Source organism: Urocitellus parryii, chromosome 6 (genome assembly GCF_045843805.1).
Source record: "Urocitellus parryii isolate mUroPar1 chromosome 6, mUroPar1.hap1, whole genome shotgun sequence".
Lineage (NCBI taxonomy): Eukaryota > Metazoa > Chordata > Mammalia > Rodentia > Sciuridae > Urocitellus > Urocitellus parryii.
Genome location: NC_135536.1, coordinates 94,131,593 through 94,156,255, shown reverse-complemented (window position 1 = coordinate 94,156,255; position 24,663 = coordinate 94,131,593). Strand labels below are relative to the sequence as shown.

At 40.4% G+C, this 24,663-nt stretch overlaps 1 protein-coding gene and 1 pseudogene across 7 annotated transcripts in view; both read right to left on the bottom strand.

Annotated features, from left to right (window-relative positions):
* Sema6d (semaphorin 6D) overlaps positions 1-24,663 on the bottom strand; it is a 55,163-nt gene that overhangs the window by 4,618 nt on the left and 25,882 nt on the right. Inside the window, exons 2-18 of one of the 7 annotated variants that reach the window (XM_026390800.2) lie at positions 9,645-9,808; positions 9,149-9,260; positions 8,530-8,590; positions 8,352-8,414; positions 8,149-8,250; positions 7,826-7,916; positions 7,264-7,383; positions 6,492-6,580; positions 5,551-5,768; positions 5,296-5,427; positions 4,807-4,962; positions 4,542-4,715; positions 3,574-3,714; positions 3,402-3,479; positions 2,888-2,988; positions 2,464-2,520; positions 790-957 (exon numbers count right to left, since the gene is read on the bottom strand). In XM_026390800.2, the coding sequence (XP_026246585.1) occupies positions 790-957; positions 2,464-2,520; positions 2,888-2,988; positions 3,402-3,479; positions 3,574-3,714; positions 4,542-4,715; positions 4,807-4,962; positions 5,296-5,427; positions 5,551-5,768; positions 6,492-6,580; positions 7,264-7,383; positions 7,826-7,916; positions 8,149-8,250; positions 8,352-8,414; positions 8,530-8,590; positions 9,149-9,260; positions 9,645-9,753 (1,972 nt within the window). In that variant the 5' untranslated portion in view covers positions 9,754-9,808. The remainder of the gene's footprint in view (positions 1-789; positions 958-2,463; positions 2,521-2,887; positions 2,989-3,401; positions 3,480-3,573; positions 3,715-4,541; positions 4,716-4,806; positions 4,963-5,295; positions 5,428-5,550; positions 5,769-6,491; positions 6,581-7,263; positions 7,384-7,825; positions 7,917-8,148; positions 8,251-8,351; positions 8,415-8,529; positions 8,591-9,148; positions 9,261-9,644; positions 9,809-24,663) is intronic. The other 6 variants (XM_026390808.2, XM_077799607.1, XM_026390815.2 and 3 more) reach the window with 6 other exon arrangements.
* On the bottom strand, positions 16,104-16,202 carry LOC113186181 (U6 spliceosomal RNA; annotated as a pseudogene).

Below are 24,663 nucleotides of genomic sequence, written 5' to 3'. Positions count from 1 at the left end.
GAATTCAGTGGCATAGTGAGAGACCAAGAAAGAAAAGCAAAAAGAAATGATATTACTAAAGAAAACAAAGCAGAGAGAAGAATGATTATAAAATTGTTTACAATGAAAATATATAAAACCAAAATCAACAGAAGTAAATCATAATCGACAAAACAGTGCATTAAAAACTGATTGGAAACCTGATACCATGGTTTAGTAAGCACTAAGGAATAGATTTTTTTTTTCTGGAGTAATATATCTAATAAGCAAAGGCAATAGACAGCTATTTTATAACTGTTGCTGTTATGGACTGAAAGTGATAGTTACGGACAAGTGCTCTGTTATGCTTTATTGCTTGTGGCATTCAAGCAACTTGTCACCTCACATATCCTTTTCATATTGCACTTTGGATTGAAGCTAAACGAGAGGCTGGGAAAGGCTCCTAGACAAAACATCTGATATGAGGATATTTGCAATTAGTGAGTTTTGTTTTTTGATGTTGCAAGGGCAACCCTCGAAATTCTCTGATATTCAACAGCCTCTCAGCTTCTCCAGACAGAAATCAACACAGATTAGATTGTCTGAGTGGCTGTTTCGCGAGCCATGTCTTCAACAGCTTTCCGCCCCTTTCATCTCTGCACAAATGCACTCAGATACAACCACAGAATGCCAGAGTCCCTGTGGCCAGTGGAACTGGAGGGGCAGTAAGAGCAGCTCCACTTGGATCCACCTTAGAAGGGCACCCTTCTTGGAGGTGTTTGGAATCAGGTTTCTGCACAGTTAGAGATGAGTTCCCTGATGCGGCCTTACCCTTTGGGATACCCGATAAAGGATCAGTAAAATCAGAAGTGTTTGGGTCATCTTGGACTACAAATTTCCGGGAGCTCGTCAGTTTAGGTCTCCAGGTATCAATCACTTTGGGTGTAATTTCTGGGATACTTGCCACTGTGATAATAGAAGATGAAGATACCTCCATGTCTGTGGTGGCAAACAGATGTTCATTAACATGGGTAATATCAGAAGGCTTTTCTGATTGGTCTGTTGCATTTTTAAGTAAACTTTAAGTTAATGTAATGAGAAAGCTTGTTCTAAGATTTTGTACAAACACACCTGAGGAAACTACACCAAATCCCTTTCTTTCAAGGGACGAATAGAACCTCAAATTTAACAGTAAAGACACTTTAAGCAGATTTCAAAAGACATTAAGCCATTCCTACTGAAGTCTGTGTGGTATTAATGCTGCCCATGGAAAAGCTAATAGAAATCCCAGTGCAGATTATTTGCCATTTTCTCATTCTCTTGTGTGACAACATCATTTCCTCTCTCTCTCTCTCTCTCTCTCTCTCTCTCTGTGTGTGTGTGTGTGTGTGTGTGTGTGTGTGTATTTTAAACAGTACTTTCCTAGATGGTTGGAAACTTTATTTCCTTTGCTGGGGAAGCTACAATGTAATTTCATCATAAAATAAATGGTTAAGTCCGGGTAAACACTTGATTTTGGACCTGATAAACCAACCCTGCCTGAGAGATTGTTCTGCTTTTTCACTGGCCTCCTGTCTATCTGTAGACTTCTCAACTGCACTGAGGGCCTCCTGTCTACAGTAAAGTACCATGTTCTCCAAAATGCCTGGGGAATTTCTTCCAAAGAGTTAGCATCAACTCACACAAAAATAAATGGTATTTACAAACAGAATAAGGGTGTTCTGATACATAAGATCTGCTATCCTTTTCTCCCTCCTGAGAAATGAAATCACAGTGTGTCCCAGAAGAAGCAATAGAACTGAGAATAACTTAACCTTTTAGCAGGCCTGTTATTGATTTCTACCAAGTAGATTTCCTCCAAATGTAGGCCAATGCTTTCAGGCTAAAACAGAGACCCCAACTAAGAATGGTGCCATAGTCCTACAAACTGAGGCTCTTCAACAGATATAGACAGAGGATGTGGAGAGCCCATGGACGTCGTAGTACATCAAAACCCAGCAGAAGCCTTTTTCACAGCACTGACTCCATGACATTCAGAGATCCCAGGATTCCCACAAAACATTCAAAAAAGGTCTTTAAAACTCATAAATACACATTTTTTTGGAGGGAAATGTGTATTTGTTTACTAGGTCTTAGGGAAGGTGAGAAGGGGAAAATTATGAGATCCTGCCATCCATTGAACACAGATGGCCACAGGGAACATTCATGATGCAAAGGTGAGAAAGAAGGAAGCTCGGGTGGGCGTGCGTGCAGCTGGAATGCAGTTCATGTCAACCCACTTGACTTTTCTTAAGGGGTGTGCCTTGTCAATGATGACTGTTAACATGCTACACAGGGGGAAGTGCTGAGTGAGAAACAGTCTTCTGGTGCCGTCAGTGGGATTATGAGTCAAAGCAGAAAAATGAAGGGCTGCCAAACTGCGCAAAAGGAGGGGAGAAGGGGCTGAAAATGCTGAACTGAAGGAAAGAAAAGGTTGTTAATTCAAAAAAATGAAAAAAAACTAACCAGATGTTGGACCGCCAAATATTTTGTAATCTGGTGTAGTTGAAGTAGGCAAAATTTCTAAAAGAATTAAAGGAACAAGTAATCAGTAAAAAGTAACCAAAAGAAAGCAAAAATTTATGAATTCCAATTAACTAAAAAAGTCAAAAGAAAAGACTACAAACTAAAAGATTAACCTACTGGTTAGACTACTCTTCTCTAGATTTTCTACAAAATTGTAAATGGTGAAGAAAAATAAAAATTAATAAAAAAAAAAGTAAGATTCTTTTCTAATGAATCCCCATGACCAAACGGCTCAGCTTTTGCGAAGTTCAAGTTAAATGCTAGGTGGTATGTGTCCCAAGTCATTAAAAGGCTGATTGTAAAATAATGTTCACGTGCAAATGTCAAAAGAAGAGGCAGGAGGGAATGGAAGATTCCGTCTTACCATGGCAATCCCCTAGATGGGCCGTGTTGCCATATTCTGTGTCTTGTTCATATCCTCCAACGCTGTGGTTATGGAAAGCAAAGAAGTCTTCAGTTAGCGGCCTTCATAGGAACACAAGTGACATCCAGAGCAGAACCAAGAACACAGACTGATTAGTAAGAACGGGCAGAGACAACCAATCCACATTTCAACATAGCTTGCTAAAATGGCTATTTCTGTTAAAATTTTAGGAGAACGTGTAACAGAAGTGTATTTTTTTTTCTGCTTCCCTTTTCCATAAATATTACTATGTCTACAATTTCCCAACCCTCTTACATTTCAGGTTTTCTTTTATCCTTCTCCCGTATCAAAAAAAAAAAAAAAGAAAGAGCAAAACAATAACAACAACAACAAACAAACAAACAAGAGAGCAAAAGAAAAGAGAAAAGTAGTGTAACAGTTAAGTTCTCTAAGATTTCCAGCTTTAGAGACCTGGAGGAGACAGTTCCTAGTTAATATGGCAGAGTGTACTTACAGCATCCCTGGGGTCACTCTCCCACAGGCTCCCTGGCTTAACCAGCCACAGTATGGGTCACGAGATGCAATGCAAGACCTGTATGAAACCAAACAGAATGTGGCGTGAATTTTCTCATCATCCAAGGTTTTGAGACTATAAACCCCGTGTACCTAACGAAACACGATCTTACTTTTTACATGATCCATACCGCTCGCAGCGGCTCAGGGGGATGCGGATAACGCAGCTGGAGAATGCCACATACAATGCGTGGTGGTCTTTATCCAGCTGTAATGAGATGACCTTTTTGTCTTCTTCGTTCTCAGCATTGCACCTATTTTATGGGATACATGTTGAAGTCATAGGTTTAGTCAATCAAAAACTACACAAAACTATACAAGGCAGATGTGGTATGGTTTTGCAATTCCAGAGAACTGGGGAAATCCTAAGGAGTAGTCTTGGTAATAAACCAGGCAAGGACACAGTTTGGGAATTAATAATTTATGTGATTCATCTGCTATGTCTTTGCCATGGATGGTTAAGTTTCAGGCTGGACATGGGTTTATAAAGATTGCTTTCCTGTTAGGATGGTCAAAGGGAATTGCACACGGGAAGGACATGTTGGACCCTAAGGAATTCAAAGGATAATGATTCATGAATTTAAATCTTTCCATGCAACATGTTTCTGGATCTCTCCTAAGTCTCCTTTGCTCCATGTTATGTTTGTTTTAATTTTCCAAATAATCTCTTATATTTTACTGGTTGGAAGAAAATGCAAAACTATAAATATATTCTGTGCATGTGTGTGCTTGCAACCAACTGTCTGCCACATGTAGCATCCTGAAATATATCTACAAGGTAAGAGGGGTACTGCTAAAATGTTCTCATTTTCCACAGGTGAAAAACAGGGCTGAATTATTTTTAAACTTATCAACTGTTCATTTTCCTTGCCCTAGTGAGCTAAGGAACAAAACACAAACAAACAAACAAATAAACAAACAAAAAAACTAAAGAAGTCCAGGACTTATTTCAGTGAGAGAAAAAAAAATCACTAATATGCCAAACCACCACTAATTCAGAGAGCTGAAAGGAAATGACTAGCTGAAATATTCAGGAAATTTTTGGATAGTGCTGAAGAGCGTTCTCGTAAAATATACGTACTTTGCATGGTTGTAAGCTTCAATCTCTTCCAGTAATACGCTGTCATTCAAAGAGAAAGGATTGGTCTTTGCCAAAACTTTAAGTACCACACCGGCTTCAGAGCCAACAAAGATGACTGTGTAGTTCTGGTGGGGCCCTGCAGAACGGTCCACGGCGATGGCCGTCAATCTGTACCTGTCAGAGAAAGTGGGGAAGTCAGAGCTGGATGCCAACAGCAAGAGAGCAGGCAATATGCCAACGGGTCCGGTTGCCCATGCAATCTCACCTGACCCGAGTCTTTGTGAACCAGGGCTCATCAGCAATAGGTGGAACAGCAGAGTCCATCAGGGGGTGGGATTTGATGAAGGACAAGGTTTCATCCGGGAAATCGATGGAGGTTTTGTAAGCTTCGGCAAGGCCATGTTTTGCACAACAGCCAGGCCTGAAAGGAAAACAGTATTCATTTATCACCACCCCGCCCCAACTATATAGAGGAGTAAGTGCACATTTTGAAAGAAGAGGTCAAGAAAGCAAAGAGAGTCAGCAAAACCAGAGAAGCAATCTATTACCCTGAATTCAATGGGTTCTTCACATTCACATTCTTGGGGTGGTAGGTTACAGGGTCATGTTTACTGACTTTGTCAGAGAATTGCATAGGACCCCTCCCTGGTATGGGAGGTTGGCCCAGCTGTTCTCTGAGGATGGATGGATGAGGCTACCAATGTCCACAGGGTTTTGTTCAAGACAAAAAATCCTTTTCAACGTTTTTCTTTACCTTGGTTTTGGAACTTTATCTTCAGGGACTGCTGTCCAAACAGAATCTGGTGTTTTCTGTTCTTTGAACCGTCCTTTGAATACTTTTTCAATGTCATCCATGCTAAATGCACAGACTGCAGAACCAGGAATGCTAAAAGAGAGAGAGAGAGAAAGAAAGAAAGCCATCAAGAAGAGCCTGGTGACAACGGGCCCATGCTTGGTTCTGACAAACAAGCTCAGAATATCGTTTGAAGTGCCAGGGATCTGTTCTTACCTGTTGAGCTGAGTGGTAAACACCCCTACCACAGTAGGGATGCCATTGATTTGTATTATGTCTGTAATAGACTGCAGAACATCAAAGTAGAAAAACGAATCTCCAGGGACAGAACAGTTAAGCCGTGCCTTCAGAAATGATGTCCAGTGTTTCTCCAGTACCCGCTGGGAGCCACCCATGTCGTTTTTACATATGCGGGCCACACGGGAATAGACAGCCTGCCCAGGGACAAAAGCAAAGCAAGGGAGTTAGGAACATGGAAGAGGAATGGAAACAAAATGCTGCTATTTCAGGGAGGGGCAGAAAATGCTAAAGATATCTGGTTCAAAAGAATCTAGCAGCCTTCTCTCTAGGGGTCTGTATGGTAAGAATGTAAACTAGATTTACCTGCAAGTAAAAAGGACCAATTTCTTATTCTGCCAAAATTGCTCCCCAGACCTGAGCTATCTGACTGCCTGCTGAATGAAAATCATTCCTACTCTTTTCTAACTTTGCTTCTCATACTGTTAATGAAATGTGGCATAGAAGGGACTGCAATGCTTTGAGATCACATGTGTTTTTTTTACTGAAACACTTTAAATTGAACAGGAGCCTCTACTTTCTATACTGCCTTTTGACACTGAAAAAAAGTCTCCACTATGAATGGATTTCAAGAGAGTAAAAGGAGCCTCCATAGCTCAAGGGTACCTGTAGAACATTCTCTATGGTGACAGAAAAGAAATGAAAACATCTCAAGGCCCAAGACTGCTGTTCCCACTCTGGCCATTGTTCAGGTGTTTTCTAGCAATTATTCTCACCATAAGCAACCCAGCTCTGAACTTGGCCTTACATGCATTGAACTGAGTGCTGGAAAACATGCTAAGAGAGCATCCATAATTACCAAAGTGGTCTCAATCCCATGCAGTATAAGTCCACAATACAAATCAAGTACATATACTTGCCTTGCCTAAATTATTATGTTCTACAGCAATTTCTCGAAAGAAGAAATAGACATAGTTTCCATATTCTATGGCATGAAGAAAGTGTGGCTCTGAAAGAAAAATGGAAAACGAACTGGTTCCTAAAGGATAATTTAATTAGCATATGACCCCGACTGCTAGGTATGACTGACAGATGTTGCATAGTTACATTCAAGGCCATGATTTAGAGGAGTCCCAATATGGGTGCGTTCAAGCTTCAGGGAACCCACCGTCTTCAAAGTCAGCTAATGGACTGTAAAAAGGCCTGCAGGGAACTGAACCTCAGCAAAGGTCTTTGTTTCAACAGATTTATTCATTAACCTATTTAACTAGGGGAAAAAAATCTCTTACATTGAGAATAAAAAAAAAAAAACTCAACTTCTAAAATCTAAAGAACAAAACGACTACAGATATAGACTAATCAATTAACTTTCCAAGACAGGTAAAAAGGAGTGAGCACATAGTATTTTGTGCATTTAGAGTTAGACAAATCAGTACATCAAGAGAAGATGGGTCTCATTTTGTTTTACTTTGAGGTCATCTTTGGATAAAGGCCTGGATGAACTAACCCTCCTGACATGCCCACTAGTCTCCTCAATCCTCACAGAGGCTCTCATTCACCAAAGCAGGTGTCCTTATTCCAGATGAACAATATAAAGTCATGCACTGAGCTTCCTGATGGCCTTGGCTACTCTTCCCACATGAGTTATCCCACTATTCTCGGCGACCCCACGCCATGGCTCTTCAAAGGTACCTTTTATCCATTTGGAATCATATTTTATTGTGCGAAGGGCAGATCCATCACCCATGCTTCGATAAATTACAGCATCACTGGCCAAGAAGTCAGCCACTGTGGCAGAATACAGCTTCCCATCTGAAACCGAAGTTATAATTTGGTAAAATAACCATAATTATCCTGCAGTGTGTCAGCCTACCTAGCGTGCTGTACCTTCTTTGGTGCTTTCACCTGTGTTACCGTTGTCTACACAACAAACCTGCACCTGATGCTCACAATCAACCTCTAACTGTTTGGCCCAGGGCATTACTTAATTTTATAGATTAGGGATCTAAATATCAAAAGCTAAGCAACTTATTCAGGGTCACTGGCTTAGTTGACAACAGAGCCACGTGTTCAGAATACCTGAGCACCACAATATCCTTGCTTTTAATTTCCTCTTTTTAAAAATTTTGTTCATAGATTTCAGCCTTTGAAATGCTGGTGTCAAGGTGTCTATGAGCTTTTTTTTCTTCCTTTAAATTCTTTTGCACCTTCTGCACCATGGATCATTTATATTCATTACACTAAAGGTTCTTACCAGCAAAGAGGGCAACATTGGTTTGTCTGGCATCAAATGGGCATCGTGCCAGGCCACTAATTTCTTCTCCATCGTACTCTAAGGTATTCAACTACAAAAGCAAAATAAATAGCTGGTGTCACATCTGTTCAATGTACCTGTTTGAAGGCAATATTGCTTTATTTGCATTGAAATTCTATTTGAAGAATTCTGTTTTTATTCTTTTCTAGCATTAGCGATAAAACAAATTACTGAGTTATAGCGGAAAGGATCCAACTCTAACAGCATACCAGTGAGGGAAAAAACAGTGATCAAAAGAAGCACATCATATAAAATATACTTACCCTATAGTATCTACACATAGGATTGAATGCGTTGGTACCACAAACAAAAACCATCTCATCATTTCTTGGAACAAATACTTTGATAAAGTTGTGGCATTCATCCTAAGAAAAGATAATAATTAATATTAGATATTTCACATGCTGACATTGTGGTATCACAAAGCCCACAAAAAGACTGAGTGGGGCAGGCCCTGTTAACTCACTTTATGTTTGCCTTTCATAGCACAGTTTTCTCTATCCTGTTGTCTTGACCTCCATGTCAGTTTCTGTATTAATCAAGCAAAATCAAAAGTTCAATTTTTAACAGATCATTTTTGGCAAGGAGGGGGAACATTATTTAAATTCTGAGAGAAAGAAAATAAATTTGCCATAGTTGCTCACCTTGCTTGGTATTACTTCTGTTTTGGGGATTTCATTTAAGTTTACTGTATAAACTTGATCCCTGATGGAAACAAGGCAATAAGTCATATCATGTGAATGTATAAAAATGTTAAGCTGCTTCTTATTTTATTTTTACAGATCTGCCTTTATTATGTTTTGGAGATCAGCTGGATTTTCGATATCTCAAACAAAGTCAACAAAGAGTACTTTTTCATTAGTGAGATGCTTTTATATATCATTGTAGTCAAGGAGCTAAGAAAGCTCTTCTCTCTAGGCATGGGTCAAACTGCTACTTGATATTAGCATAGACATATTTCTAATATTTGCTTGAATAATTCTAAGTTAAAAAAGAATAAAGAGAGATTTTTTTCCCCTGCTGCTTTAGGAAAAAAGAATGGTGAGGGATTTCTTGATGGCAATAATAAAATAGCACTGCTGAAGGCTTTAGCTCTGTATTTTGTTCCTGGTACACAACGCTGACTCTTCTCGGTGAATATTTTTGGCTACTTGCAATTCTTGATCACAATCACATATTAGTTTTTCATGAACTAGACACATTAATGCAAGCACCACAAGAGAAAAGAATTTTAATCTAATAAACCAACGAGAGGAAAATTACCTGCCAGCAATATAAAGTGTGTCTCGAATTTTCAACATCAGCTGAAAGTCCAGCCTGTGCTGCGATTCATTGCCTGAAGGGCGTCCTCTAAAAACCGGATATTGCCTTGAATCTGCAAGTAAAAATGGGCTAAATCATCAGTCAGGATTATGGAGCTGAAGAATCAATATACAGCATTGATTAGCTGTATATACTAGTTGTAGAAGGGTTTTAACTAAATTCCTCTCTTAAGGTCTTGAATATAAATGAATAAAAGACGATGAATGTCAGCAAATGGCTTTTTTCTTTTTACTGAAAATAAACAACCTATATACATGGATTGCTGCAGAAAAGCACCCCAAACTGCCCCATTGTCTCCAAACACTAGGAAATGATTATAGATAAATTAATATGTAAAACATTTTAAAGACACGAAAATCTCTCTGAAAATAGATATACTTGGAAAATTAAAAAAAAAAAATCCTTTCTAGAAAAGGAGCTCCTCTGGATGACTTACAGTGATAGTCGACAGTATTGAGGGGCTCATCGTCTTCAGGAAAGCTGACGGCCCTCAACTGAGGAATCATCAGGAGCAGCATGTAGACACAAAGCAGGAAAAACCTCATGGTGGGCCACAAGGAAGTCAGGGCAGCCCCCTCCTCAGAAATCCCACTTAGCTACCTGGAAAACAGAAGCAGGGAAAAAAATTTGGAAAAATTTCCAAAAAATTTGGAAAGATCGCTACACTCTCATGAAACTGCTTTCTCATTTGTAATCAGATCTATTTTCACCCCCAACTCCTTCCAAGGCACCCCTTCCATCAGGGATGCTGGTGGTGGTGGATCAGGTATTTCCAAAGACATAGGCAAAAGATGGCAGTGTGCCATATTTGGTTAAAGTGTCTGGTGAGCATATTGCTACTTTAGGCAAACTGACCAGAAGTTTTGAGGTGACTACGTATATCATCACAGCAGAAATCACTAGACACACAAACAGAAATGCTGGCTCCTAACCCGGCAAGGAGACGGCCATAGTTGGGATCAGTCTTTTAATTAAACTCCAATTTGCACCCCTTCCCCCAGCCGTGAAATATATCCGACAGAGGTTGTCTAAAATGCCCAAGCTGCCTCAAAAATATCCAGAGAGCTGAGACACTGTCATCCCTCACTGGCATTCGGCTTAAGGTGTTGCTGAGTTCCCAGCATTACCAAGCCTTTGCCTAAATTCTTAGCTCCTGAAGCTTAAGACCAACATGGACACGATGCCATGAGTGACCTTGAATCAGGGTGAAAGGGAAAGAAATGAAATGATTTCATGACAACCAATCAAGCAAAGCAGGGAGGGACGAAGCAGCACAGCTGACACCCGGCCACTAGGGACATCTACATTTTTACATAAAACCATTTGGACACAAACCAATACCCTAAGTACGCCCGTCCTCTTAGCTTTATTGGACTTGAGAGCTATAAGGGGCCTTAGGGACCATCAAGTACAACCCCCTCGTTTTTCAGATGAGAAAACTAAGGGAAAATAAAGGGACTCAGTGAATTGCATGGAGCTAGTCAGGACAGGACTCGGATCAGCTGGGTCCCTGTCTAGGTTTTTTTCTCCAGAGTAGGTGGAGAAGACAAATGACTGGATTTTTTACTTCAAAAACATAGCATCACAAAAAGACTTTGGCAGAAGGAGGGGCATAGATATATTCATCATCTTTATTGAAGTGATGTTTCACAGGTGGTTAAATTGTACATTAAATATGTATAGTTTACTGTATATCAATACTTCAATTTAGCTCTAAAAGCAGAACATTAAGTTGTATAATAATTGCAGTAAAAAATTTAAAAGATCTTTAAATGTTGTCAACTTATTACTTATTAAAAAATAAATTAGGAGCCTGTGAGCCCATGGGAAGGGCATTTCTATGAAACTGTAAATGATCCATTTTGCAACAATACTATCTCTTTTGGAACCAAAATTGTCACTTCCAGCTACAATATTGAGCATAAAACATTTAGCTTTATCCTCAGTCCTATATGCCTAGGAAGTTTTAAGGTGAGTACAAAGAACCACTTCAAATTCCGTGTAATCCAATCACTCAACCAAGTACTGCCTGTTTTACCTACTTAATATCAGATATACAGGTGTGTGCACATGAATGCTGTGCAATATTTCTGTGATTAAAATAAAAATCAAGTATATGTGAATTTTGTAAATCTAGTTTTGCAAGGAGAGAATACTATTCTAGTAAAATTTTTCTTAATGGATGGTTAATCCAGCAGCAAATTAGTATTTTTAAAATGCCTTACAAAAAAGGCTGACAAAAAGCGTGGCTTTTGAAGTCATCTGGCTACATAGCAGATTCTGAGCAAAGTTATATCTACATATAACCAGGCTGATGTTAAGAGTCTGAACAAGATTTGGGAAAAAGATATCTTAAATATTAAGGTGATCTGCTCTCCCTTCCCACCTGCTGCAGTCCGGCTGCAGCAAAATAACCAGGGGTGGGGGGGGGGGTGTGACGAGCAACTTGTGTAGATTGATACAACAGGAGTGGGAGCCGTTTATTGTAGGACAGGAGGGGTATATATACATTACACACAGCTTATCTTAATTAACATAAACTAGACACAGCAGTCAACCAATAAGGAATCTCCACTTTTAATGGCTTGCTGGCGTTAATTCACAAACCACTCCCTCTGGCAAAATGCCAGGCACCATCCAGACTTATTTACAGACTCTAACACCCACCCCCACAAATGAATGGTTATTCTACACATTCTTTACAACTTGTGCCTATTTATCATGCCTAGAAGATGAAGTTAAAAAAAAAAAAGATACCACTATTCTACAATCCATACTCAATAGCTATGCTAATTTGGTTCTTTTACTGGGATGGGTAGTATGGGGGATTGAACTCAGGAGCACTCTACTACTGAACTATAACCACAGCCTTTTATTTTATTTTTTTATTTTGAGACGGGATCATGCTCAGCTTCCAAGACTGGCCTCAAACTTGGGATCCTCCAGTCTCAGCCTCCTGAGTAGCTGAGATTACAGGCAAGCGCCACTGCACCAAGCTGGTTCTCGTTTTTTTGGTTTTTTTTTTTTTGCCATATGCATATGTTTTCAATTGTTATGACAAGATGGCTTTTTTTCTATCTCCTACGTCTCCAGAAGCAGCATTTCCCTGTCTTGCTTTTCCAAAGTGTTTTACCACTTACAAAGGCTCTAGAGAGTTGAAGCATAAAATAAAATGAAAAAATGTTGCCCTTAGAAGTAGATTCTGCTGTGGCACCCATTCCAAACTTCGCCCTCTAGGTGGAAAGTCACTGGATCCTTCTACTGGGTCTTAGGAAAAAAAAAAAAACACAACAAAAAAAACACGATTCCTAAGGAAATGTGGAAATATCTGCATGAAAACAACAAAATAGTTCTGTGAATATTCCTCCTCCATGACAGGTAAGTGAATGGCTCATATCAAGTAGGCAAGTCCCAGAGAGCAGGTCTCTCAGCTGTGACCCAGGACTGAAGCTGAGATGGACTCCCTGCTGACTCACTGGCAAGCACAGAGCTGCCGGCTGAACTATCATTTCCTGTAGCTCATTCATCTGACATTGCAGAGAGCACTTTTCCCCACACCCCACCTCTTGCCAACCTAACCCTCCCCAAATAAAGCTGTGCCACTAACTGCTTTCTGACCCTACATAAAGCTTTATTTAAAAAATACTTACAGATTTGCTGTAGAACTTATAAATGGAAATATTTAATGTTCTACATATATTCAAATAAGGCTAGGTGAGAACAGAAAGAGTCTGGAAATATATGAGAAAAATGTCCCAAGAAGGAGAATTTTATGTAAGTGAATCCTTCAGACTACTTAGTCCTCACTATTTAAGGAAGAAACCCAGGATTTCAGGGCTCAGTAAAATCAGAAAACTAGTTATGTTGAATGAGGACAAACCCAGAGGCAAGACAAATTATTAGACAAGAACATGGTCCTTGAGATTAGAAAAGCCTGAGTTCAAACCTATTTACACCATTTACTTCCTGGCTTATTTAACCTTATTTAAGTTGACTTACTCTAGGACTCAGTTTCCTCAAGTGTAAAATGAGAGTAATTATCTTTACTACCTCATCAGATCTTCTTAGGGTTAAATGAGATAATCTATATAAAGCATCTAACACAGAACTTGGTTGGTAGTAAATTTCTAGTAAAATTCAGTAAACGTTATGACTATTATTGTTAACATCTCATTGGACAGAAAGAATTTTAAAAAGCAATTTTCATTTGTTTATCTTGTATAGCTATTTGAAAATTTATGTGTGTCCTTGTAACAATGACAGAGGTTTTCCTAGAGGATAAGGTACTTCTTCTTAAATCTAGATGCCCACTAATACAAGGAGGGAATTACTCTTCTCCTGCATAAACTGATATTGAAGATCATATTTCTATGAGGTTATTGTTTTTAGTCAGAGAGCAAGGTACCCAAGTAAGCATGTTTTGTCAATTTTTTTTTTTTGGCATTACATTCTCCCACAAATTCCTAATGTTGAATCCCAAATACAATGAGGAAAGCTCTTAAAAGGAATTCTGAGCAGCCAAGACATCTTGAGTTTGAGTGGCATGATTCTCCAGAGAAGAGAGGTGCAACGAACCACACTCAGCACTTGATTTTACTCTGGGGGATTTACTCATCCTTAAGGTCTATACAAATGTGAGTGTAGCTAAAAATGAGAGTCATATTTTTGGAGTCTTGAGCTCAGGAAAAACTACAAGCAAACATCCAAGGGTTCTCTGAAAAGCTGCTCTACAAGAAAAACAAGAGGGGAGGCAGTGAGGACTAAGCTTTATAAGAATTCCACCCCAATCTCCAACAATTTAAATTCCAAGTTGGGAGTGTATGATCTCTCAATCTATGGCTTGCCTGAAAAGATAAGGTGAAATTTTTCTAGAGAAAGATAACATCATCCAGAGAATAGCTTTTTTTTTTTTTTTTTTTTTTTTTTTTTTTAAACATGCAATGTGGGCTGGGGATGTGGCTCAAGCGGTAGCGCGCTCGCCTGGTATGCGTGTGGCCCGGGTTCGATCCTCAGCACCACATACCAACAAAGATGTTGTGTCTGCCGGGAACTAAAAAATAAATATTAAAAATTCTCTCTCTCTCTCCTCTCTCCTCTCTCACTCTCTCTTTAAAAAAAAAAAAAACATGCAATGTTCAATATTCATTCCAATACTAAGAGAAAAATAAAATAAAACAACAGAAGTAGGCCCAAAGATAACTCGGATATTACAGTTATCAGACATATGTTTAAAAAATAACTGTACTTATTTTATCAAAGAATAAATATAATGAGATGTAGAATTTCACCAGAGAATTGGAATCCACTAAAAAGAACCAAATGGAAACTCTATGACTAAAAACACAATAATGAAAACTTCCTAATAGATGTGTTTAGCTGAAGGGAATATTAACAAACTGGAAAATTGGTTGATAGAAATATCACACAAAACCAAAAGCCTAGAAAAAACAAATCACAAAATAAGAGATACGCATAATCTTGTGGAACTATCTAACACTGGAGTTTCTGAGAGTGAAGAGACAGAAATAAATAGGAGTAATATTTGACAAGATTAACAGCTGCTTTCTTTTTAAAAAATTGACAAAGGTCCACAAGCCAAGAACTTCTAAATACCAAGAAAATCACTTAGAAATATCGTAATCAGCCAGGTGTGGTGGTACACGCCTATAATCTCAGTGACTCTGGAGGCTGAGGCGGGAGTACTGCAAATTCAAGGCCAGCCTTGGCAACTTAGTAAGGCTGTAAGCAACTTAGCAAGACTGTGTTTCAAAATAAAAAATAAAAAGGATGGGGGATGAGGCTCAGCAGATAACCTCCTCTGGGTTTAATACCCCATACCAAAAAAAAAAAAAAAAAAGGAAAAGAAAAAAAAGAAACATCATAATCATTAAAATGGTGAAAACAGTGGTAAATTTTTAAAAAGTTAAAAGATATATTACCTTCAGAAAAGCAAGAATTATCCTGACAGCTGACTTATCAATAGAAACAATGGAAAGCAGTAGAATATAGAATAAGATTTTTAAAGTGCCAAAAGAAAATAAATTTATAGCCTAGAATTTTATAACCAGTAAAAACAATTTTTAAAAGAAAAAAAAACCCACAAAAATAAGGGTGCTTTAGACAAATAAAAACTTAAAGATTTGTTGCTAGAAGGCCTGAATTGAAAAGGAGTTCTTTAGGCAGGAAAATTTATATGGGAGATTAATGCAACTTCCTATGTTGCCATATTGAAATTAATAATCCCCAGGTAATGAAACTGGCATGTAGTCTCTGGCCCTTTAAAAGTTATATTAGTGCAAAGGAAATAAGATCTACTTTATCCCTAGCCCAGAGAACCCAGAGATAACAGGGTGATTTTAAAGCTTTCTCCAAGCTCTCTTTTGGAGATGCCACTTCTCAAAGAGGAGCTGCTTAGATTCGTATTCCACTTACCTCAGGATCTGGAAATGGAGTTGATTCCCTCTGGTTTCCCAATGACTCTTTTGAACCTTGGGCCTCTGGGATCTTACAAAAAGTCTTTGCTTACTCCAGGTTCTGCCCCTCCTCTCTCTTTTATCTGGTAACTTTTCATACTTCCTCCAGCTTTCCAAAGATTTTGTAAGTCCCAGTGCATGGTTCCACCCTGGGAGGTTACCTTAAGAATCATAAGGTCAAGTTTTGCATGCTCTGATACTCATCTGCTGACATTCCAGCTTGCTTGCTTGGGGATTACATGACCAAGTTTACCTCCTGAAAATTTAATTCTTCTTGTACTCAGAAAATGAATGGGAGACAAACAAGGTGCAGACAGGCCATAGAGTAAATGGTTGGATGAATGTGGTATAAAGGGTAGCAAAAATGGAATGCAGTCTTGGGAGTCAGCTACCGGCACATCTGGATGAGGACGTCTGCTCTCAAAAATATGGAATGCTTCATGAATCCGTATGTCATCCTTGCACATAGGCCATGCTAGTCTTCTCTGTGTCACCCCAATTTTAGTATATGTGCATTGCTCTTCTTCTCCAACCTTGACACCCCTCTTCATTTATCTTAGATATAACAGTCAGTGCTCACACATTTCCACAATACTTGCTTATGCTTCAGACTCCCTCATCCTCTGTCTGCCTGTCAGATTTTCTTATAAAGTCCTTGCCTTGGATGAACACAGCCATTCACATCTGCATCTCCTCCAGAGCACTGAGCGCTGGTGAAGACAACCACACTGTGAGAAAATTGGGTAGTCATGTAACAGAATCCTTGATCACGAATTACAAATAGCACCATAAAACTCCATAGAAGTCCTGTACTTGGCTACCACATCTGGCCAGGAATATACTTGCTTTCTGCTCACACTTTTTTCAGGGGCAGGTACTGGAGGTTAAACTCAGGGCCTTGCCTATGCTAGGCAAGCACTCTACCACTGGGCTATTAACCCCAGCCCTTTTTATTTTTGAGACAGGGTCTCACTAAGTTGCTGAGGCTGTTCCTGAACTTGCTAATCCTCCTGCCTCAGCCTCCCAAGTAGCTGGGATTACAGGGTTGCTTTCTCTCCACACAATCTTCTCTTCTGCCCCATAGTCACTGCAAATAGATAATAAAAGCCAGAAGACAAGAAATTCCTTAGTCTCCCTTTCTTCCCGTTACAAAGTACATCAACTATTTGTATGTTCTTTAAACCCAACTTCTTCATTCTTTTCTGGAATAGAAAGATGTTACTTATATTTCTCTCTAATTGATTGAATACTGTCCATTAGTATTCGTGCATGCCTCTCTCATGTCAAGAAAACAAAAAAAAAAAAGGGAAAAAGCTCCTATGACCCCAGATCCTCCTGTCTCCCTTTTTTCTTCCACTCACAGACATTGAAGGTTATTCTCACTGGCCTCACTTCCTCACCTCTCACTCATTCTTCCACTTCCTGTATGCTGGCTCCTCTCTTAACAACATCTCTCTGAAAGACACTGATGACTTCCAGGTACCCAAGTGCACTGGATATTTTCCAGTTCTATTTCATTTGCTTGTTGAGTAGCTTTACACACAGTTGATGGTTCACAGGTTTTTAAAACACTCCCTTTCCTCGCTACCCCTACACCACATTTGCCTGACCAAATTTACTCTACAGTCTGTCTGCACCTTTTTTGTCTCTCATTTATTTTCTAGATACAACAAGAATTAAATTTTCATGAGGTAAACCTGGTCGTGGGAAACCTGATCACATAATCTCAGGGGCCTCGAACAGCTTTATATTGTTCCCAGTAAAAAGCCCCATATTTTGAATGTGGCCTTTAAGGCTTCTCATGTTTTGAGCCCTGCCTCCCTCGCCAGTCCCATCTGGAGCCTCTGTTCCTCTTGTGCTTCTACCACTCTGACTCCATTTTTGGTTCTAGAATATTTCATACCACTGATGACCAGCACGCCTGGCTCCTGCTTGCCCTGTAGATAGACCTCCTTGAATTCCTTGGCCCCATTAGTCCTCCTCGGTTTTTGTATTTGTTTTTGTTTTTGTTTTTTGTTTTTGCTTCCAGGGATTGAACCCAGGGGCCCTTAACCACTGAGCTACATCCCAAACCTGCTTTTTTTTTTTTTTAAATTTTGTGACAGGGTCTAAGTTGCTCAGGGCCTCACTAAATTGTTGAAGCTGGCTTTGAATTGTGATCCTCCTGCCTCAGCCTACCCACCCACAGGGATTACAGAGATACACCATTCTGCCTAGCAGTATTCCTGTTTTCAGAACCCTGGGAATTTCTTCTCAGTTCCTGGGGACAAATATGTCTCATAATTGTCAATGCTTGAGACAACTGTACAAGAACTAGGGGTAAAAGGATAAACAAAAGTACAAATCCTGCCTTGCACAATTCTGTGGAATCTCTCAGGGCTAGATTGGCATTTTGGACTCCTGTCTAACTTAGTTTTAAATAAAACTATTAAACAAACAAGACAGAGCAGCAGACCCCAAGAGAACAGGCATCATGAGTCCTACTCTTAACCAGCATTCTATGTTGAGAATGCTGGGCACGAAAGGGAGGATAGGTGTGGACCTTCAGTTGCAGCATAGGAGCACAGATACCCCAGAGTCTGTACAATTCTAGGGGCACCGTCCACACTGGAGTTGATGAGAATGATGGCCTTGGAATCATAGGAAGTATGACTGGCATCCTCACATGACAAAAGGAAAAAGGAGCCAAGGGCTTGGGAAGATTGCAAGACAGCAAAGAGAAGCAGGTTAATTGATAGGCTTTAGAGCCTATCAATTAACAGAGGGTTGTTAACTGAAGGTCAATTATGAAAAAGAGGGCTAGGTTTATACAGCATTCATTCACTTGTCTGGATTCCAAGCAGTATGTTCTAGGTAGGACTTTGGATTTTAATCAGTGATTGATACCAGTGTTTATTTAGAATGGTCCGAACACTAGGCTTACAGCATAACCTTTGGAGTACAAGAAGGCGGTGTAAGGCCTTCTTTCACCTTCCATGTGTGGTGAGATGATGGGAGTAGATGCATTCAGATTCTGAAGTCCCCTAAGTAGAGGTGGGGCAGGGTCCTCTGAGCCCTTCTGAACAGTGTGAATAGTAACTTGCATCTGAGCTCACCAAGAGACTTTTGGCTGATGGGGTGTCCTGGAGGGGCATCAGCTCTTGTACTGAAGGAATCTCTACTGTGACCTCACCCCGTTGTCTCCAGCCCAAAGGTTTGGGAACCACGTTGCATATGGGAATGACTCTATCTTCCCTTCCCAGGCCAGGAAGAGATGGCTGAAAGGTCCTTGACGGAGATCCTTCCTCCCTCGGGGAGCTTGGGTGAGAAGAAGCTGCCAGCACTGTTGTGTTAATGACACTTCATCATTAACCATCTAAAACCTTGCCCCCTGGCATGCGGAGGAAGTGACAAAGCAGATCTCTGACTCACCTTCCTCACAGCTGCAGCTCTCCTGACACAGCAGAATCTGTGAGGACATGCCTTCTCAAGGAGCAGGGACCAGCCACTGTGGAGGACTGCAGACTCAGTACCCTAAGGAACAAAGCAGGGACCCTTCTTCTCCCACAGACACAGGCAGCAGAATTAGTCAGAGACCAGATACCCAGAGATCTGGGATCACAGGTTTGCTGTGTGACCACAGGCAAGTCCCTTCACCTCTCTGGCCTGAGTTCATTCATGTGATAAATAGATACAGATGAGAGATAAGTTAAAAGTGTTGGGAACATTTTTTTTTCTCCCAAACTCTATGATCTCCTGAGGCCTGGAGGAAATGTTCCTATATCCTCTTACTAGTATAGTTTGGATTTGAATGTCCCCCAAAGGCTCACGTGTTGAAGGCTTGGTCCCCAGCTGGTGGAACTATTGGGAAGCAGTGGGAACTTAGAAGGTGGGGCTTAAAATTGAAGGAAGTAGGCCCTTGGGGGCCTATGCTTGTCACCAGGCCCATCTTCTTCTCTCTCTTTCCTTCCCAGCCACCATGAGATGAGCACCGCTACTACAACCCATGCTCCCCACCATGATGTTCTGTTTTGCCAAAGGTCCAAAGCAATGGGTCCAGGTGATCATGTCCTGGACCTCTTAAACTTTAATAAATCCTTCTTCCTTTAAGTGGATTTTCTCAGGTATTTTGTCACTACAGCAAAAAGCTGACCTACCAGACTCAGATTATCCTGATGTGAGGCCACCATTCTTTTTCCTCAGTGTATAAACATCCAAGTGGCTCTCATCATAAACAGTATTTCCCCCCTCCTTGAGGCTGTCTACTGCCGTCTCCCCTTCTCCACCTCCTAGCCAGGCTTCTTTGAAGGGAAGTCTGAGCCCATTGTTCCCATTTTCTCACTTTTACAATGTATTTCTGACTTATTTCATCCTAACTTAGCTCCTGCCTATCAACCACTCAGCTGCCAAATCCAAGGCAATCCTCATTAGAAATCTTCTTTCGTCTCCCTGAAGCATGAAGTCATGTTGGTCACTCCACTGATCTTGAGACTCCATCACCGACTTCCCTATTTCTCTACTTCTCTAGCTACTTCTTTTCAGCAGCCTTCCCCAAATTATCCAATACGTTCACCCCTGAGATGTGATTTTTCATGGTTCCAGCCTGGGTCCCTGAAGATTCACTCCCATTACACCTAACTTCTTCACTACCGTCCATTCTCTGAATCTCAAATTCACATGCCCAGCCCAGACCGTGCTCCTCAGCTCCAAAGTCTAGCTATCTAACTTTCTGCTAGATGCAATTTAAACTTGACCATTCTAAAACTCAACTTAAGATACTTTGCTAATTTCCCTGAAGAGCACAGGCTTGGAACTCAAGAGTTTGGATTTAGGCACTATCACTTATTAGCTACGTGATCTTGGACATGTTACTTAACTCCTCAAAGTCTGAAGTTTTCCTGTCTAAAATGAGGATATTAATAGCATTAATATTATGATGGTTGGGTGTGGTGGTGCCCATTGGTAATCCCAGTGACTTGGGAGGCTGAGACAGGAAGACTGAAAGTTCAAGGCCAGCCTCAGCAACTCAGCAAGACTCTGACTTTTTCTCCCTGTATTATCTCAGTGGTAAAAGTGCCCTTGGGTTGAATCCCCAGTATTTCCCTCTCAAAATATCCTATGATGATTTAGTGAGATGCTCCACAAACTATAAAGGCAAATCTCTTCTATCCAATAAGAATCCAATGAGTACAATTATTATTATTGATAGTTTTCATATCACTCGAGTCTTAAACTTGGAGGTCAACCTTTATGGCTTCATCTCTTATCATCCCCTCTTAAGAACCTGTCAGTACATACTATTGATTTTGTTCTTCATTGTTCTAGAATACACTCTTAACAGATTTCTGCTCTCCTAGACTTGTAGTTCATTCTCCTCAAAGACAACAGAATCGTTCCAAAACACAAATAGCATCACATTACTTTCCCGTCTAAAAGCACGTTAATGGTTCCCAAAGGCCTATATGTAAAGTCCGAATTCATTTCCAAGATTTACAAGGTCTCTACAATCTGATTTTTGGCAGCTTCTCCTTTTCACCCACGATCCCTCCCCACCTAGATCTCAAAACAGTGTCTTCCGCACACATTATTCTCCCTATCCTTCCCCAAAATTATCTACTAATCAACTCAGAACTTCCTTGATCTTCTTCCCTTTTCCTTTTCTCCCCTCACCCCAGGATCTTCTCTACCTGCCACTGAGCTCCACTCAGGATGGATAATTGCACCAGAGGAAAAAATAAATACGTGAAAGAGAAAATAAGTACATAAATACGCAACAGAACTCAGGTGTTTCACATCAGCACAGGCATCTTCCTGCTATGACCCCAAACACCTAGTGGTGAGTCTACTGTCCTCCAACAACTTTGGCACACAGTCTGTATGAACTGCTAGGCTGTGAGTTTCAGGTGCTGCAAAACCAAGAGGTTCTCCACAAATGGCAACAGATGCCTCTTTTCATACCTCTCCATCACTGACAAATTGCTGTTTGGTTCAGGAGGCACATGCAACACAGGACAAAGAGCTAAGTTATTTCTGTTACATGCTCTCCTCACTCCTGCCATTGAAATTTCAGTTACTCTGCACCTTTTCCAGAACAAAGGGGAGGAAAGCAAAAAGTGTTCCTGAGAGTAGAGGGCAGGGTGCATGGGAATAGCAGACAAGAAGCCTACTTGACACCCCATTACCAGCAAACAAACATAATGGAAATCAGCCTGTCTATGGCTGGCTTATGATTGAAATTCCACAATGGGAAATTCTTTCCTTTGGTGGATGGCATTTTTTTTCCCCCTGTAAAAAAGTATGGCTGAAATTAGCATGAATACATTTATAAGATCTTTTCTTAGAAGTAGATTTTTACCAAGAAAGATGGGCAGCAATAGATACCACTGAAGGGAGTAAAGGGCAGGGAAGAAGTACGGAAGCCTGTTGTGTTCATGAGTAACACCTTGCTTTTAAAAATCAATGTCTTGGGCTGGGAATATAGCTCAGTTGGTAGAGTGCTTGCCTCACATGCACAGCGCCCTGAGTTCAATCCCCAGCACCAAAAAAAAAAAAAAAAAAAAAAAAAAAAAAGGAAGAAGTCAATTGTCTTTCTAAAATTTGGGTCAAGTTGATTTTAATTATATTTTATGTGCATGAGAAGGCTGACAACTTAAGGAAGTTTTCTGAAAACTGAAGTAGCAATTAGGGAAGGTTTTCACTGTAAGTCTGGGTTTTCTAAAAGCAAAGCATACCAATATCTGAATCAGTAATGTTTCTGGTCACATATTAATAATTCAAAAAGGAATTGAACTTTAAACAAATTGGGCAGGAAGGGAAAGAAAACAAGATCCAACCTGTCTTTGCCAAATTCTAAGCAAACCTGAACAGGGATTCCAGAATTTGACCTCTGATCAGAACCACTGCTCTAAGAAGCAGAATTCCAGTGACAACTTGCCTCCCAGTTTTTGCTCGTTGGCCCTAACAAATCAGACAGCATTTTTGAGGCTAAATTGTCCTAAAAAAAAAAAAAAAAAAAAAAAAAAAATCTTCATTTAAGGTGAAAATAACCCAAGAAGTCAATGAGAGGACAAGTTCTATATCTAAGCAGGAAGATGACTAAACAAATCAGCTCCTTAAGAAGATCAAGACGGGGCCTAGCTTTGTGAAGATGTAAAGAACCCGAACCTTCAGTGACCAAAAAAAAAAAGATAACTCGGCAGGAGAGTGGGGCAGAAATGAACAATGGCATCTCCTCTTTTTAGGGAGGACCAAAGGGCTTTCAAGCCTACCTAGTGAGAAGAGAAATCCACAGCCTTTTCCTTTGTTATCGCCTCTACACACAGTTCCAGCCAGGTTGGACTGCTCCCTTTGGCCTCCAGGAAAAGAAGCTTTTGTAGACAGGGAAGGGCCCAAGGCTCCAAGGGATGGCTGGGGTGCCAAGGACTCAGCCCGTCTTTGGAACACTGGCTTCTTCCACCAGATGACCTGTGAGGGCTGCCATATGGCCTGCCTGTGACATTCTGTTCAGGATAATGGGGTCTGGGTCTATGCCTGGTTCTGCCCTCTAGGCCGGGATGACAGAAGTAGAGCATGTTTGTTCTGATCCTGTGGACTTGACTGAAGCAACAGCTCTGTAGCCACAGCTTTCATTGTGGTCCATGGTGCCCTTTCAGGTTTGCAAAGAATAGGAACACAATACTTAGGCAAGGACTGGGGAGGGGCTTCTGTAACTATCTCTGTCTGAAAAGGGGAGAGGAAAAGCAAATAAATTAAGGGACTTAGGATCCAAGGATGGTAAAGCCAGTGCACAACCAGGTTGTCACCAGAGAGTCCAACGGTCTATGTTTATGGCCACTGCCAACAACAACAGCAGGAATCTGCTCCATTTTAAGGAGCTCATGTCTTCATGCTTCGTATTCTACAAATACCTATTAGAGGTTCCCAGGTGATGTCATGCTTGAGATCAGCTGTCAAAAGGTTTATAGAAGGGATAAAACTCTAACAATTCACAGGAAAAACATACAAACAAAAAAAATTCTTCCTTTAATTTTGAAAAGCCAAGAATTCCTGATCCAAGTCTTTTAATTTTTCAGTTGCCAGAAGTATGGCCTTTGTATATGCCCTTTGTATTTGATAATATAGTAACAGTTGCTTGTCTCTGGCAGGTATCCAGAAGGACTACGAATTATTTAGAGGGACTGAAAACATCACCCTTATCAGCATTCCATGAGTCAGTTCTGACTTGTCTTTAAAAATCTACCTTCTGGGTCAAAGGGACACAGGACTCTTGTAATTCTGTTGCAACTTCCTGCAAGTTTAAAATTATTGCAAAAATTTTATTTTTTTCTTAAAGGTATTCTGTCCTACTGAGGGAAATGAAGTCCCTAGTCAGTTAGGTTCAGCCTGATAGTTCTGGACTAAAAATGAAGCTGTGACCAAAAATGAAGATCGATTAAATGCTATGGCCAGCAAATTTCTGGGAGGGCCCAGCTGAACTCATCTGTAGCACTTTGGGCTCTGAATCTGGGAGACTAGGAACATCTGACAACTTGGGACTCATAGAGTCAAGATGGGAGTTTGTGTAAATCTGTCTTCACAATCTCCGTTGCTAGTTTTTACTAAGTCAAGTCAAGAGGAGGAGGATGTGAGCACAGCTCTGCTCTTCCTACTGTCAGGGGTGAAGGCTGACTGGAGTGTTGAGCAGTGGAGTACAGGATGAAGGGCTCTGGAGCCTTCTGCCCTGGTGGGAGTCCCAGCTTTGCTATATAACCAACTAGCTGACCTTGGACAAGATAGTCAGCCACTCTGTACCTCTGTGACCCTATAAACTGGGCTGGTAGGAGATGCTACCTTACAGAGTTGCTGTGCCAACTAAATGAGTTTTTTAAAACTCTTATCCCAGTTCCTGGCACATGGTCAACACCATCATTGTTGTTAGGCAGGGAGAGTATCAGGAAGTCTGTTCAAGGCCAACGTCACAACCTTGAGGAAGGGTGTGTGGAGATAATTATTCTTTGAAATTTA